The sequence below is a fragment of the Carlito syrichta genome, unplaced genomic scaffold (genome assembly GCF_000164805.1).
Source record: "Carlito syrichta isolate Samal-C Ts95f unplaced genomic scaffold, Tarsius_syrichta-2.0.1 Scaffold304734, whole genome shotgun sequence".
In the NCBI taxonomy this organism is placed as follows: Eukaryota; Metazoa; Chordata; class Mammalia; order Primates; family Tarsiidae; genus Carlito; species Carlito syrichta.
The window spans coordinates 939,906-956,793 of record NW_007248830.1 but is presented as its reverse complement, the minus strand read 5'-3'; the positions used below and the strand labels follow the sequence as shown (position 1 = coordinate 956,793).

The 16,888-nt window shown below is 36.7% G+C and overlaps 1 protein-coding gene across 1 annotated transcript in view; it reads right to left on the bottom strand.

Moving 5' to 3' along the window:
- Positions 1-16,888, bottom strand: part of INPP4B (inositol polyphosphate-4-phosphatase type II B) — a 433,157-nt gene that overhangs the window by 39,588 nt on the left and 376,681 nt on the right. The window contains exons 22-23 of the mRNA XM_008060793.1: positions 14,664-14,776; positions 11,291-11,445 (exon numbers count right to left, since the gene is read on the bottom strand). Of these exons, the coding sequence (XP_008058984.1) occupies positions 11,291-11,445; positions 14,664-14,776 (268 nt within the window). The remainder of the gene's footprint in view (positions 1-11,290; positions 11,446-14,663; positions 14,777-16,888) is intronic.

Genomic DNA, 16,888 nt, shown 5'->3' with positions numbered 1-16,888 from the left:
TCTGGGCGACAGAGTGAGACTCCAACTCAAAAAAAAAAAAAAAAAGAAAGAAAAGAAATTCAGAGCTTTATAACTGCATTCCCACTGCTAAGAAGTGGAGAAACCAGGCAGTCTAACTCCAAAATCCAATGTTTTAACCGCTGAACTGCCTTCACTCTATGTGCCACACCAAGGCAGCCTGCTGTCTACTGCTCTGGCTAAATTGTTAGATTTTTAGAGTATTCAGAGCAGTGACTGCTCCACAGAAGGCTGTGGCTGTGGTACTACAGACATATCACATGTGATTTGTTACTACTAATAAAATATCAATTTTGCAAATGATATGCTTCATAAATTACACTCTTGATCCCCATAACGATGCCATTCACACTCATGAGAATTCTGACGTGCTCACTGAATGGAAGAGAATGGGGTGTAATTGCACATAATCCATTTTTGCCCATAGGACTTTAGGCTATTATCCTTTGGGCATAAATGTATGATGTCCGGCATTTGAACTTCTCTGTCATCTATGATTTTCGGATCAGGAGAAAAGTTTGAAATGTGTTGGCTGTCTTTCCAAAAACACTGTTGCCTCCCAGTTCATTTTCATTAGAAATTAGCCTGTGAAGACTTCAGCTTGTTCTGTTGGGTCGGAGAGCGGAACACCATAACCAAAAATCAAGTTAGAAGAAGAGTTGAAACCCTTCTACAGAAGTGTTTACCAGAGTATGTTTTGGTGGAGGGCAGGAATTTTAGACAGCACACTGACAATATACTGATTCAATCATTTTTATGTGTGTGAAGACAATAGGCATATCGAGTGTATGAATTCATGAATACTATTCCCTAGGCCAAGGCTAAAATAAATGATTGTTCAAGTGGCATCTGTGGAAAAACAATTGTTAGGTGGTTAAAAAAATGAACTCTGGGAATTACTTGCTTGAGTCTCCGGTCTCTACCGTCCAGGGACATAAACAGATGTTCTAGGTTTTGGCAAAACTGTTCTCCATAGATAATTCAGGCTTGGGTTGCCTGCATCTCAGGCTTCTTTAATGAGAATAAGTCCTTTCTCCAGCTAGTTCCTGACATCCCTCATTTTCCAAGTGCAAAGGCATCAATCATCTCCCTAATCAACTACCGGTTTTTGCTTCTTAGCTGGAAGTTTCCATCCTTTGTCTAAAGTGAAGTCCCCGCTCCCCTCCCTGCTAAAAATTCTTATATCATGTCACAAGCTCCTGTCATAACATGGTGCATTTCTTTTTTCAAACCCAATGGATGTTCCTATCTTATTCCACTGCACTTTCATTTTTAAAAAACTAAAACAAATAAAAAATAGTTTTTTAAAAAACCTACCACTCCAGGAACACTTTGCTCTAAACTTAAACACAATAGACCAGTGGTTTATAAATACTGAAATTATTTCTTAACTTGCAGTTATATGCAAAACCTCAATATATGAAACCTTAAATGTGAGATGAGTGGAAATGAGGATGATCAATCAATGTATAGACAGATGCTCAATCTTATACCAGGAAAATACAAATTAAACCAAGAAATTGCTTTTATGGACCCAACTGGTAAAAATTCTTATAGTACAAATATTGGGGCATGTAGAAAAATGGGAACATGTGCATGGCTTGTAAATTAGGATAGCGATTTGGAAAAGCAATCTGGCAGCATCTAGTAAAAAAAATATTAATACTTTACCACCCATTCTATTTATGAGTTTGCATACTAGAGAAACTCATTCTTGTATTCATGGATATACATGTGAGAATGTCTATTACACTATTGTTTATAATGGCAAAACATCAGAAACAACTTAAAATTAAACAAGGAAATAGATAAGTTGTGGTCTATTTATACAAGTATAAATAGATATTGCACATCTATTGGAAAGCGATAATTAGACCTCATGTATAAACCCAGATTTCCAAAATATGATATCAACTGAAGAAAATAATTGGTTAGGTGAGACACACATTATGATAATATTTTTGTAAACAAACACCTGACAAGTATGATGAATGAATATACTCTACTCTTAGTTTTAACCACTTAGTCCACATCTTCCTAACTCCTCTTTGCTATTTACCTAAATTTTATTCATCCTCAGGACACAGTTCAAATTCTATTTCCCCCAGGACACCCCCAAGCCACAGTGTTTCTTTTTATCCTCTGAACCACTCTAGTAATGAACATTTCCTATGCTTGTGGTCTCATCCATCTCATATCGTCCTTGTGGGGATTAACAAAGGTTGCCCTTATAAGATACTTAGTGTAGTTCTTAGTGCATAGTAAGTACTCATTAACAGTTAGTGGCTATTATTACAAATTTATTTTCTCCCTTTTATTCTGCCAAAGTAGATACTCAAAAAGATATTTTGACTATGAAAATGATGATGACATAGTCTGTTAATGACCTATTTGCCCAAGTTCACCTCTTGACATATCATTTACAGAACATTCTAACTTGCTGATAAAATCTGTGGGCATTAGGAGTTAGACATTCGTAAGTTACACCAACTGAGTGCAGAGTATTGCTCTCTGCGGACTCCAGATGAGCAATAACCCCTATGCTATGCTTAGCTGCTCCTAGATTCCCTGGTGCTATTACTAGGGCTCTAGCAAGATTTCCAAACCTTCTAGCCCATAGTCACTGAAAGATGGCTTAAGCCTTTGGGAGACCAAGCGTTAATCTTAAGACTTTTCTTTTAAGTCCTTGGAGCCAAGGAAAAAAATCCCTCAATTCTGGAATATCCAAGGAGGCACTTTCATAGAAACACATAGAATAAGAAAAGAATAAGCAAGATAGACAGAGATGGGGTGCATGTCTGTAGAGAGCAAGGGTTACATTTACCAAGCAGAGCACCCAGTGGGTGCACACTTTAAATAAGTTATTTTATACAACGCCTACAAGAGAGACAATGTTAGCCCTAGTTTTAAGATTAGGAAAATGAGGCCTTGGGATGAATTAACGTGTCTAACATTGCACAGATAATTAAGCATCAGAATCAGAGCTTAACCCCAGGTCTACCTGAATTTAAAAACATATATTTGCAGCAGAAGTTAAGTTGATTTGTTTCAGTAAGAATCATCTATATTTTATTTGATGTTATTAATTGTTTTTTTTTTTTTTGAGTTGGCAGCTCACTCCGTCGCCCAGACTGGAGTGCTGTGGCACGCTCACACCCACTCCAGCAACCTGCTGGGCTCCGGCAATCCTTCCACCTCAGCCTTCCAAGCTGCCAGAACTACAGGAGCGTGCTACTATGGCTGGCTAATTTTTTATTTATTGTGGAGACGAGTTCTTGCCAAGTTGCCCACGCTGGCCTCGAACCCGCGGGCTCAGCAATTTACTTGCCTCAGTCTCCCAAAGCACTGGAATTACAGGCTGCGCCAATTAAATTTTTACAAAAGTTTCATTCAAAAATGTTTCCTATACTTCTATGTCTAGGCCTTTAGTTAATAACTTCAAGAGTTGAAAGAAGTGACTTAGAAAGGTATGTCTAAAGTTAGTGGCTACTCCGATGATAGTGGCTACACTCACAGGGTCTCATGTTATTAGGACTGGAAAACAAATACTATAAACAAAACAAATCCAGGAAAAGAAATAGACCTCAAAATTACTATTTCTCTACTAACAGAATAATATGGCAATATGTCTTGTCACTCATGAATATAGGAAAAAGATCCTCTGAAATCAGCACATAAAGTTTGTTCAGGACATTGAAAGTTCACTGTAGGCCACTCTGGTTTCTCCAGTAAGATCAGTTCTCTTCTGGTAGTTCATCTGTGGGTGTCTCCTTAAAAGATACCTGCTCCAACTTGATTTCTAAGGATGTGTATAACTTGTAGTATCTTTCACCTTACCTTCATTCAGCTGAAGCAAAAATATTTTAAATAGTGTCAGTTTCCATGTTATCATTAGCCACCCTAGGATGGAGGTGACTCCATCTGGGGCTATTCCTGTTGTTTGCTGCCCATATGGATTGAAGTAGCAAACACATCACTGAAATTCCCAAGGGAGGAGAAAATACTTAACAATAATGGGGAAATTGTTCTCAGTCATGATGTCCTCAACTAACAGATACCTTTCACAGAGTCAAGAATATAACTGTACATTTCAATTACCTATGTCTACAATGTTTATAATTAATTCTCTTTAACATTTGAAATAGGATATAAAATGAAACAGTAGCAGCTCTTCTCCAACTAGTACAATCAAAGCTAAAGAAAAGTAAGGTCAAGTGGAAAGAAGACTAAGAAGAAAAAAGAAGAAAGAAACTTTTCTATTTTAACAGCAGACAAACTACATTATTCCAATGTGAGCCCTACAAGGGAGTAAGTCATAATAAATACAATTTTCTGACATCAATGGGTTAAGGGTCACTTATATAGAGAGCAGATCATTTCATAAATTATGTTTCCGCCAAGAGCCAAATTGCAGATGCAAGATGTTGAGAATGTGATATTCAATAAGATAATAAAACTCAATAAAGCTGATGATCCTTCCAGCCTCCCTCTTATGAATTAAATATTTACTAAAATAGAATGATAATAGCTCTGTATCATAAGGGTGATACAGAGGTATAGACTGAAACTTACTCTGATTCATCTTATTAATGGCATATCAACTACCCTAATTTTAAGGAGCTATTAGAGAATGACTGAGAGAGTAATGTAGCATAAGATAAAATAAATGACAAACAATTTAGCAATGGTGACACATTATGTCTACACACATAGTCCCAGAGTTCCTGTTAAGGACAATACCAATGCAATGACATTTTTGTTTTAATTTGCTTTATAGAGCATTACATTTCCCAAAATGCTTTTTGTTGAGTCAGGGTCTCACTCTGCTGCCCAAGCTGGAGTGCAGTGGTACAACCATGACTCACCACAGCTTCAAACTCGTGGGCTCAGGTGATCCTCCTGCCTCAGTCTCCCCAGTAGTAGGGACTACAAGTGCACACCACCAAGCCCAGCATTTTTTAAAAATTTTTATTTTCTTGTAGAGACAAATTCTCACTATGTTGTCTAGACTGTTCTTGAATTTCTGGGCTCAAGCAATCCTCCCACCTTGGACTCCCAAATAATTGGGATTATAGTTGTGAGCCACCACACCCAACCCCAAACAATTATTTTTTGCAAAAACTAACATTTTAGAATCCAGTCAAATTTATTGTGTCTTTTAACTGTCTAATTCTAAATATCTACTAATCAAGTATAAGTTTGAAAGGTTCCACTAAAAATGCTTTCTGCAAATTCATTGGGACAAGAAGCCTCTTGGCTATCAATAAAGATTCATTCAACTGAATGCTGATACTGCATTCTTCCTTTAAAAAAAAAATCTGTGAATTATTCAGCCACCATTGCATAAAGTTCTGCTGAAGATGGTCACAGAAGACGCATATATTTCAAAACTCAAGGAAAAGCAAGATATGCAAGGCTTATAGTCTTATCATAGAAAGCCCTTAAATCAATACTGATTTCAATTAAATCCAGTTTAAATAAAGCAGACCTGCATGTAAGTATATCACAATTAAGTGATGATTTTATATGCTTAATTTCAAATGCCTATGTATGTACAAAACTGCCAAATACATAGGATCTGAACATTTCAGAAATTTCTGTCATTCATGTATTTGTGTATTTATGTAATATTAATTGACAACCTACTTCACTAGGCATTGTTTTAGATACTGGAAATAACCTTGAACAAATGAAAACCAAAATCCCTAAAAATGGATGAGCTACATGGAATTCCTTCATGGAATTTATTCTGGTGAGGGGGTTTCTGAATAAGCAACTAGACGGGGCTTTTTACATTTATTATTATCTATAACTTTTTGCTCATTGTAAAAATTTGAAACTGCTTTAGAGATATGCACGATATAATAGAAAATCCTTAATATGAATAAGGAAAAATTAAAAGTAAAAAAAAAGAGTGATATTATAACCTTAGTGAACGTAAAATTTAAGAAATCCAGCAGAAACAACCTGACAGAGTAATAAAATCATTCAAGGGTAAAACGAATTGATGTTAAACAAAACTAAAAATGGCAATAAGTTCAAAAGCATAAAAATAAAATATCTTTAAACAACTTTTTAAAAAAAAATCAGGGTTGTGCCTCATAATATTTGCAAGTTCTTTAAAAATTTAGATCCCTGAGCCATCTCAGATCTTCTCAATTATAATCCATATGTATTTTTTTCATAGAGGATATGCTGTTTTTATTATAAACTAAATCTAAGATGATAACTTTAACTACATCTTGATTTAATTTTTAAACATAGATTTAGGGAGTACAAGAGCATTTTTGTTACATGGATACGTTGCATAGTGAAAAAGTCTAGACGGGCTCGGTGGCTCAGCCTGTAATCCCGCGCCTTTGGGAGGCTGAGGTGAGTGGATTGCCTGAGCCCGCGGGTTCAAGACCCGCCTGGGCAGCGAGACCTCATCTCTGCAATAAATAAAAAAATCAGCCAGGCGTGGTAGCGCACACCTGTAATTCCGGCTACTCGGAAGGCTGAGGAGGAAGGATCGCCGGAGCCCGGCAGGTCGAGGCTGCGGTGGCTGGGAGCGACCACTGCACTCCAGTCTGGGCGACAGAGTGAGGCTCCAACTCAAAAAAAAAAAAAGAAAAAGAAAAAGTCTGAACTTCTAGTGTACCCATCGCCCGCAGAGTGAACATTGTACCCAACAAGTTATTTCTCATCCCTCATCCCTTCCTAAGCGCTCACCTTTTGGACTCTCCAATCAAACATTTTTTTTTTTTTTTATTTTAAGTTCCAGAAGTGGTTTTGATGTTCATTTTAAAACCATTGTCTGGAGAGTGGAACCTTCCAGATGGCAGAGTGAGGAGCCAGGCACATTGCCTTCCTCTAAAAAAACTCTTAAACTACAAAGTATTATCAAAGCCAGCATTTTAGGACCCTGGTAATCAATCAGAGTTAAGTAGAGAAGTGATTATACATGGGATAAGAACAGGGAGGAATGGTTGGAGGTCTTGCCTGGCACTGCTTCCTTCCTGCCCTTCTAGGTCAAGTTCTTTCAGGGTGGGGCTGCCCAGAGAGAGGCCTGATTGAATTTGAAATGGAGAGTGGAAAAACCCCTAGTGTTCTTGGTGGTAAACAAATGCTAACAGCCAATCTCATGGCTGCCCTGAGACTGCAGTCCCACTTGGGCCATGCTCCAGACCAGTGGACTAGCCAGAAATTTACCAGAGAGATCTAGAAAATGAGAGAAACATGGCAGGCCTTGATAAGCTTCCACACATTCCTGGCTGATCCGGAAGACCTAATGGGCTGGAGTAAATAAAACGTAGGGTAGACTCGAAAATTTCTGAACTTTGAATGTGCTCCCAACCCATCAACACATGTCTCAGCAGAGTTTGGAAGCCTTACTGGACTGAGTTGTTTGAGCACACCCTCTTACCAATCATTGCCTGACCACCAAGGTACACTGACACAGTAGTGACCCTAGGATACAAGGTTTAAACATAAAAGTAAGCATAATCACTCTCTCAAAACATAACTGGAAACACAATTTATTTTTTTTTAGTTGGGGTCTCGCTCTGTCACCCAGTCTGAGTGCAGTAGCACATTCAAGGCCAGCCCCAGCATCAACCTGCTGGGCTCAGGCAATCCTTCCGCCTCAGTCTTTCTTTTTTTTTTAAAAGGATGAAGCTACACAGTTCTGCAAAGCAGAAGGCAACAGAATGAATTCTTATGTGAACTTTTATTAACTTATTCAATCACTATTTATATTTATTTTACCCTGGAGCAGACACTGTGCTTGATGCCTGGATACAATAGTGAGCAAGATAGACAAGGTAGAAATTAAAGAGTTTCAATTCTAGTGCTGGAGTTGTCTCTTAAAGGTGTCAAGATTTGGGCAGACCTCTCTGGTTTTACCAATAGTCTTGAATTTCTAAAATAACATTTTTAAAAATGACACAGTTTAACTAACAGACTTGAAGTAAATTGTAAAAAAACTTTAAGTGACAGTATTTTGTTTCACTTGGTACAAAGAAAATAACATTACAGTATAACTAGAAGACCTACTTTTAGTGCTGCTGCTAATATTTTCTAAGCTGTTGCTGCCAAACACTCTCTAGAGCTCAATTTCATTATTTAAAAGGCAAAATTTCTAAGGCGAATTCCTAAATGCTATGATTATTTGCAAGGGCATGCCATAATACACATTAACATTAAAAAAAAGTTTATAAGAAAAAAAACCTATCCAGGCTTACTTTAATTAATGCAATGCTTCCGTAATTAGCAGAGCATTTATAAACACTTGCACATTTTAAAAGTGCTATTTAAAGAGCTTATTTTCTTAAATAGGTACAAAGGGGGACACCAACAAACTGGAATTTATTAAAATTTGTCTTTATTTTATTTTATTTTGGAGTTGGAGTCTTACTCTGTTGCTCAGGCTGGAATGCAGCTTCTACCTCAGCTTTCCAAGTAGCTGGGACCACAGGCTCAAGCCACCACACCTGGCTAACTTTTTTTTTTTTTTGATTTATGGGAGAGACAAGGTCTCGCTATGTTGCCTGGGTTGGTCTCAAACCATTGAACTCAGGTGTTACTCTTGCCTCCGCCTCCCAAAGTGCTGGGATTACAGGCATGAGTCACCATGCCCAGCTAAATTGTGTCTTTATTCTTACACGTTTAAACTTCGGTCACCTTCAAAGTACTCTTTGTTTAATGCAATACACCTATTGAAACGCTTTTTCCACTGCTCAAAACAGTTTTCGAACTTGTCAATTTGGATGATTTTTAGTGCTTCTGCCAGTTTTGTTTCACCTCTTCCACATCAGTGAATTGTTTCCTTTTGAGGACTTTTTTCATCCAGGGAAACAACAACAACAAAAAATAGTCGATCAGAGTGAGATCTGGTGAATAGGGAGAATGAAGCATGGGATCAGGTCATTTCTGGTCAAAAACTGCTGAACATGCAGCGCAGTGTGGGCCCCTGCACACCTAAATCACCCATTATGAAGTGGGCAAATGAGTTGAAAGAATCTCTAAAAAAAAATTCACTGAAGTCAAATGCAGCAACTAGCTGGTACCCTGATGCCAATGGGTTCCTAGAACACTTACCTATCAGGGGAAGCCTATACTATAAGAGGCTCAGCCTCCAAAAGGTAATTCAGGTTTTTGGGGGTCCCCTCTCATAAAACATTTCATTTAAAAACTTTATTTACAAGAGTTACCAGGACACTTTAATATAGGTATTGGAGTCCAACTTTATGTCATCAAACAACAAGGATCATAATTAGCTAAATTTTATTGGACCTGGAAGATCAGAATGTTATAATGACCTGCAATATTTATTTTTTATTTAACAACGTTATGTAGTAATTACTATGTGCCAAACATTCTAACTACTTTATATATGTCAATTTATTTAATCCTCAAAACACTCCTAAAAAGTGGCAACTATTATCATGACTGTTTTACAAATGGGGAAATTGAGGTTCCAAGAGTTTGACTAACTTACTTAAAACCCTAAGCTGCAGTCAGAGGTTACATTGCTTATGGGTAGTGTGTCCTATTGCCTGGATTCCAACCCAACTGGTTCCCAAGCCCCAGGCTCTTCTCTCTTCTGTTCTGTTGCCAGAGCATATAAACCTATGAGCTTGTGTTGTAAGACAGAAAGCAGTGAACACATCTTATTTTCTTTAAATTCAGTCATGCATAATAACCCTCACGCGCTCACACAATTCTCACAAACACCCAAAACCAAACAAAGAAGAAGATCACCAGTGCATTGGGGATATAGAAGTTAACACCTCTAGAGTTTAGACTAATTTTCTTTATTTAATAATTCAAAAATGAACCCCCTTATGTCTTGAGCAAATGTGTTGCATCTATGACGTCACTTCTGAACAACCTTATACAGTACCAAACTGTGTCATTGTACAGCTTCACATGTGTAGGACAGATATATTCTTTATTTACCTGTTTGAAGAATTGTCTTTCTAATTTAGGGGTCCTCTCTTCTCTTTACCTTAAATAGGTACCAACTTCATTCCAGAAGATTTGTTAGCTAACTTGCTTTATTCCTATGAGATGCTCTCGCTCCCTTCACCAGGCGTCTTTGTCCCACACATACTGATAATTATACTCTTTTTCTGCACATTAGAAGGTTTCATACTTGGATTCTGTATTTTCCACCTTAGTGCTGAGATATTATTTTTGAAAGAACTTTTTTATATCAACCAACTGTGTTTTCTATGGCTGAGATGTTCATGTCAGGCCTCCAAGACATCCTTACACATTTATCAAAAAATTATGATAGAACTCCACTGAACAATGAAAATGCCAAGATACATGAAATGGGGTAAAACAGAGGATTTCAGAAACCTCTCATTAGTGAGAAAACACGCAGGCACAGAACACGCACAAAAAACCGTCAGCATCTCCACTGAAAGACTGCAGCAGTTAAAAAGAAAAGTGGAAGCCTAATGGCATGCCAGATAAGAAGCAGCTGTCTCCAGTGCATCACATGACACTGCTTTCTGGGAATGGGAGCCTGTCTCACACTTCCTAGTGTGCTTCTGAGCTAGTCTTTGCAGCAAAGCGACAATTTCGCTGAACTTTTTAATTAACGTGTGTCCTTGCTGATAGACATTGTGAATGAGGCACTTTTTCTTTCCCATTATGGCTTAGACTTTAGATTTAATTACTGTGGAAATGAATCAAGAAACATGACTTCGGGCATAGCATCTTAAATGTCGGCAGAGCAACGAGATTAATTCTCTATTTTAAAGTATCAGTGTCGTCCCATCTTTAGGATGAGTGGCATGAAAATCATTTTGGGATGGAGGTCACTGACCCAAAGACCCTGCAGGCCATGGGTCTCTTTTAGTTGCAATTTGAAAAGGCTTTGTTTGGGTAATGACCTAGTTTTATTTTGCACATACTGGTAACTACTTCTATGTCAAGAAAATTTGTTCTTCAAGTGTTATAGATGAAATTTTTAGGGCCCTTTAACTTGAGCTGATGAGATGATGAAATACATTAGCATATATAATCATGCGTATTATCCAATGTGTGCACAGCCACATTTTCTTTTACTGCCCAAAATGAGTAGGCGGAATATAGATAGAGATAAAATCATTATACAGGTTGAGATAAAATTATTTTATCTCTCATGTCATGTGCTATAAGCCATAGAAATACAGTGAAGATCCAAATATTAAGTCCTCCAGTAAAATGTGTATTTTGAATTAGAAAACTTAAAAACTCAAAATGCCATTAAACAAGAACAAGCTGAAGACACATGGGATACCTTCTCATGCAATCCAGCGCTCGGATAAAGAAGTCCTTGTGCAACTGGTGTTCATCTCTCAAGATTGAACACTGCTCAAGCGTCACCGACATCGATGTCCTGTCTTTGGCACTTTTACAACAGGTGAAACGAATACCATTTAGTTTGCGGCAAATCTGTAACACACATGTAAAAACATTTACTGTTCATTTGTGGGTGACTGTAAAGTGCTGGTCTCCTCAAACACTTATAGTCTAAACACACTGAATATGACTTTAGGTTTACACTATTTTATGATAGTCGATAGGCTCCATCGGCCCCATCAAAGGTAAAAGCATGACTTTTTCATTTCAAAAGCCAGTGGAATGCACCTAATTTATTTAGCTCTTGGTACATGAGTGTGGGACTGTCGAAGTCACACAAGATGTAAAATATCCAGCAGAGAAAGCAGCGCTATCCGGCAGGGTACCAGGTCTGCCCTGGATGACGATGATTATCGCAGCTCAGGAGAAACAACTTCATTGTAAGTGGGGAGAAACTTATCTTCCTTCGCTCAGACACTTGATTTGAATCCTAAATAGCTAACATTCTCTATTTTACACTTAAGGAGCCTAGTCTTGGTTTTGTTGCTAGCCACTGTTTATTGTGCAGCTACTGTGCACCGGGTACAACGCTGAGACATTTCATATAGATTTGCTATTTGAAGGAACTTCATAGGAACCTTAGAGGAAGATATAATTGTTCTCATTTTGCCGATGAGGAAACTGAGGTTTAGGTTGGTTAGGTAACTTGAACACAACAAAGAAGAACCAGGATGCAAATATAGTTCCACCTAGGTTCAAGAACCAAGTACTTTAACTTTTGTTATGTTCTGCTTCTTTCTACAATGATTTCTTTGTGTTCTTCTGATTTAAGTCAGAGAAGAATCACTGAGCAGCAATACTCTCGTCTCATTGCCTTATGGTTAGTAGAGGAATTACTCTATTTCTTTCTCTTCCAACTCATGGTAGGATTCTGATAGGAGATATCAATAATCAGCAACAGCATCACCATGCTAATCAATAATCAATGTGTGCTTAAAATAAACCAAATGTGATGTCATGAAAGACTGCTTTATTATTTATCATCAAGGAAACTTTTTAAGTTGTCTACTTTGGGGAGAAGATATAATAACACAGGCTATCAAGGATTTTTATCTTGTTTTTAATTGAGATTCTGATACTAAAACTAGGCTGTATACATCCCTGTTAATTTAGACCTTTGGTACTTTCTATTTCCAATATAAGTGACAAAAAAATGTGATGGTATGATTTTACCACATTATCTTTTTATACCTAGAAAACTCTAGTCCTTTCAAATAAGCAGCATTTCATTAAAAAAAAAATCTTGACTATATTCATGGTCATAAAATAGACAGTAATAGCTTCTTATGAGATATGATTTTTAGAAGCAATTGATATTCTTTAAAATGTATCGTTCCTACTGTAATCACCTGTCCTACTAGTATTAGGATAATACAAACATTTAGTATTCTAAATTTAAAATCAAGTGGAGGTAGGGACAATTCTATCAGAGTAGACAAGTTGGATCTTAATTTCTGTATTTCTACATTGCTTGAACTATACAAATGTGATTTAACAGACTTAATCGGCATTTGGCTTCTTTAAATCCTCATTTTTACTCTTTAAATTCAATCAAGATAACATGTAACATTCTAATTGAAATGTAACATTAACAAAAGGAGTACTTCATTAAGTAGATTTTTAAAAGAGAGGAAAATTTAACAGGAACAAAAATTAAAAATGTTTGGAAAATGTCAAAGGAGTTTCTATATTTCATTTTAAGAGTATTGTTAATGTTTGTGGTTTACAAATGGGATATTGAAACTGAGGTATCAGATTACAGAAATACAACCATCCGTTGGTCAATATGTGCATTTCAGAAAAATATTTTAGAAATTTATGGGATTTATATTAAAATGTTTTAATATATTCTAATGGGAAATTGCATATACCAAGAGAAAATACACATTTGTGTCTGCATGTGTGTATCTTAATTTATTCATTTGCATAACTTCACAATATGTATATAATGTTGCTAAATTGTCAGAGAGCCTTGGTAAATAATCAAACTACCTTCACGCTATTATTTTATAAAGTAGAAAACATAATTTATGACCTACCATTATGAAATTTTTGTTAGAATTAACAACCATAGTAGTCTTTCAAGATATAAAGAACAGCCACACTGGGGAAAGAACTATTAAAAACAAACTTCTTGTAATGCAGTATGTTGCTAAATGGAACCAAGGTGAACGAGCTGCCTGAAAGCAACATTTCATATCGTTACCTTTGATGTTCCTCCCTGGGGCTCCGAGAAGGCATGAAGGGAAACTAAAGCAGCTTTCCTCTGCCTTGCTCTCAGTAAATTATGTTATAGAGTCTCATGGTAAATTATCCATTCCTTTTTCCCAGAAGAAAGTAAGTAATACTGGATTATAATTGAAGCACAGAAGAAAAAAGTGGTTCTGGTTTAGATACTATTGATACAGAAGGAATAGAGTATGCTAGGAGCCTCATTATCCTGAGCTCTAAATTATAAGAGTAACAGCAGAAATCGCAAACATAGTGTTTATCATAAAGATCTTCAGTATGTTTCTTTCCTGATGAAAGGATGCTTTTTTTAATGAAAGGATCTTTGGGTTTGAATTTTGAGCATTTATTAAATTTATGTGAGCTATCCTTCAACAGTTGTTGGTAGGGAAAAGCTTAAAAATATAGTTATGTCTCTTTGCCTAACTCTTGTAGAAACCTGGGGTAGGAAAGCAGGCAGATCTTCCACCCTAAGGGTGCCATTAAGTGTGAAAGAACTATACAAAACATAGCTCATGATGTACGAGCAATCCACCAGTAAGAAATTCTATGTCAATATCTAAATTAACAAACGCATTTATAAACTCATTAACAGAACAATATGTCCAGGAGCCTTACTAGAGCTGTGAGTCAGAGATCTGAGAACCACATTCTATTGAAACCATATGTCTCCAGAGCAGCAGTTAAAAATCCTGGTTGATATGGGCAGTTGGCATTACAACCTACAGTATCAAGAAAATTGCAGACACTTCATTTTAACCTCAAAGTGTCAAACACATTCAGGGTTGATAAGATGAGCCAATGATTAAGGTTGTTTCTTGTTGAGTACATCTTCCTCCGTCTTACATTCTAGTCTATTGATAAAATTACAAACAAGAGCGAAAATGCCTAATCCTCTGGATAATGGAGATGGCATCTGGTAACTCAAAGTGCAGAGGTTGGACCCTACAGAGCAGAAAACTAATGATGCTTGCTGGTTATGAGGAGGCAGGAAATAAGATTTGACATGAGAGTGTGCTTACCGTTGCAGCCAGCCACATAATTTCTACATTCTTTCTTTTTTTGGCTTGGATGTTTTGTTGCAGATTTTCTAGCAATCCTTTTAAATCATTGTGTTCCTGAAAATGTGAAATGTCTAAAGGTGGGAGGGGGGAGAGAAAGGAAAAGAAAAATGAAACAGTTTTGATGTTAAGCTGCCCATGAAGATTTCTTCAACATATTTATTTGCAGATGGAACTTTTATAAAAACAAATGTCATTTGGAGCAGAGAGTATCTGAGAATAATCATACTTACCAGTCCCCCCACTTTTATTCTTTACTTGAAAATATGCTTATGTTTCCCTCATTCCCTGGTCTGTATAACTGTGATAATGTCAGCTGGTCATATAGTACTATAACCTTTTTGAAGACAATGTTGAGTCCTGGCTTATGTTAATCAAAGCATAAGATATAGATGTCATGAGATATAACTTTCTTTTTTTTTTTAATTTTTTTCTTTTTTGCCACTGAGTAGCTAGCCTGAATCAGGAGTCTGTATTAAATTGAACATCTTGGAGGTAGAAGAAATCTGAAAGTTCAGATAAAACTGCCAACTCAGTTTCTATACAGCAAGGTTCCTCAACCTCAGCACTATTAACATTTTGAATCAGATAACATATTGTCGCAGGTAGAGGACTATAACTGTGCATTATAGAATGTTTAGCCATATCCCTGACTTCAGTTGCTTACAGGCCAGTAGCATCTTTTCCGTGAAATAAAAAATGTCTTCAGACATTGACAAATGTCCCTTGGTTGAACAAGCTATCCTGGTTGAGAAGCACTGGTATAAAGGAGCACAGATAAGACATGGAAAGAGGAAAAAACATAAGACAATAGTTAACGGCTTAAGATAATCAGGTAGGGCGCAGGAGATGACACTGGTTTCTCAGATATCTACATATAATAACTAAAGCAAGGGTACTAAGTGGCATACATCTTATATTAAAGCCTGAGGCAACACACATTAAGATACAAATGACTTTGACAATTGGGGAGATGGGATTCAAGGTTAGGATACAATGAGAGAAACAAAAAGGTTTTGTAAGTGAGTGCTATTTAGAGTGCTATTTAGTGTGAAAATATACTCTACTCTTGAATCCACAAACTGAGAGATAAATTCCTGAGAGCTCTGAGATTAAAAAACAGAGGAGAAAATACATAGGAACCGTGGACTATACTTGGGTTACCCAGTGACACTGAAGAAAGCTATGACATAATCCTGATTCAGATCACAAAAAAATGGATGCAAATGAACCTTAGTAATAATGAGGTTTTGTACTTTCCAAATTTGTACCAGATATTTCATTTTAGCAAAATAAAATATCTAAGTAGTTCTTGTCTTTAGCTCCAGAGAATAGAGAAAGTATCCCAATGAACTATACTAGTGATCTTTATCTACCAAAGAGTAGAAGTGGAAATGCCCGTCGAAAACAATCGTACCTCATCTTGGGTTTTATGACCACAGATTAGAGACAGGTTGGGTACATTTCAGATATATGCTTTGTTTTAGGGAGTTGAGATTCAAAATATTCATATAAAATAAATGCACAATTCCACTGTATTAGTTCCTAAAAGGAAAACTGTCAAAATCAAATCCTTACTTTGTAGCTACAGATGATTCTCATAAAAAGAGAAAGTTTGACTAAAAACATCACATTGCTAGGCAGAAGAGTCTCTCATATACAAGAATTCTAACGATAAAAAGATTTTAAAAAAGGAAGTCAAATGTGGGATTTCTTGCAGGGAGTTATAAAACCAGCCCTGGACTCTGCGGCTAATCAAAGAAGGGAAGGACAATTAGTGCATTTTAATTTATAGTCCTGGCATACAAGGTAGAAGAAGTCAGGTCCACTATCACTGCTTTTAATGTTGATAAATGGCAACCAAAACAAACCAGGGTAATCCATAAATTAGAGTTATAAGCAGCCATTAAAAATTATGTGAGGTATATATATGACACAGAAAGTGTCCTTGACATTGTTGAAAGGAAAAAGTGGTCAGATTAATAAATGAATTTACTCGTGTGTGTGTGTGTGTGTGTGTGTGCGTGTGTGTGTGTGTGTGTGTGCCTATGTTGGCCTCTCTCTGTGTGTATATACAGGAAGAGGGAGACATTGGTTTAGCTATTAATAGTGGTCAACTTTAGGTTGTAGGATTTAGTTCAATTGTTAACTGCCTTTTTATATCATTTGAAAAGAACATGTCAGAG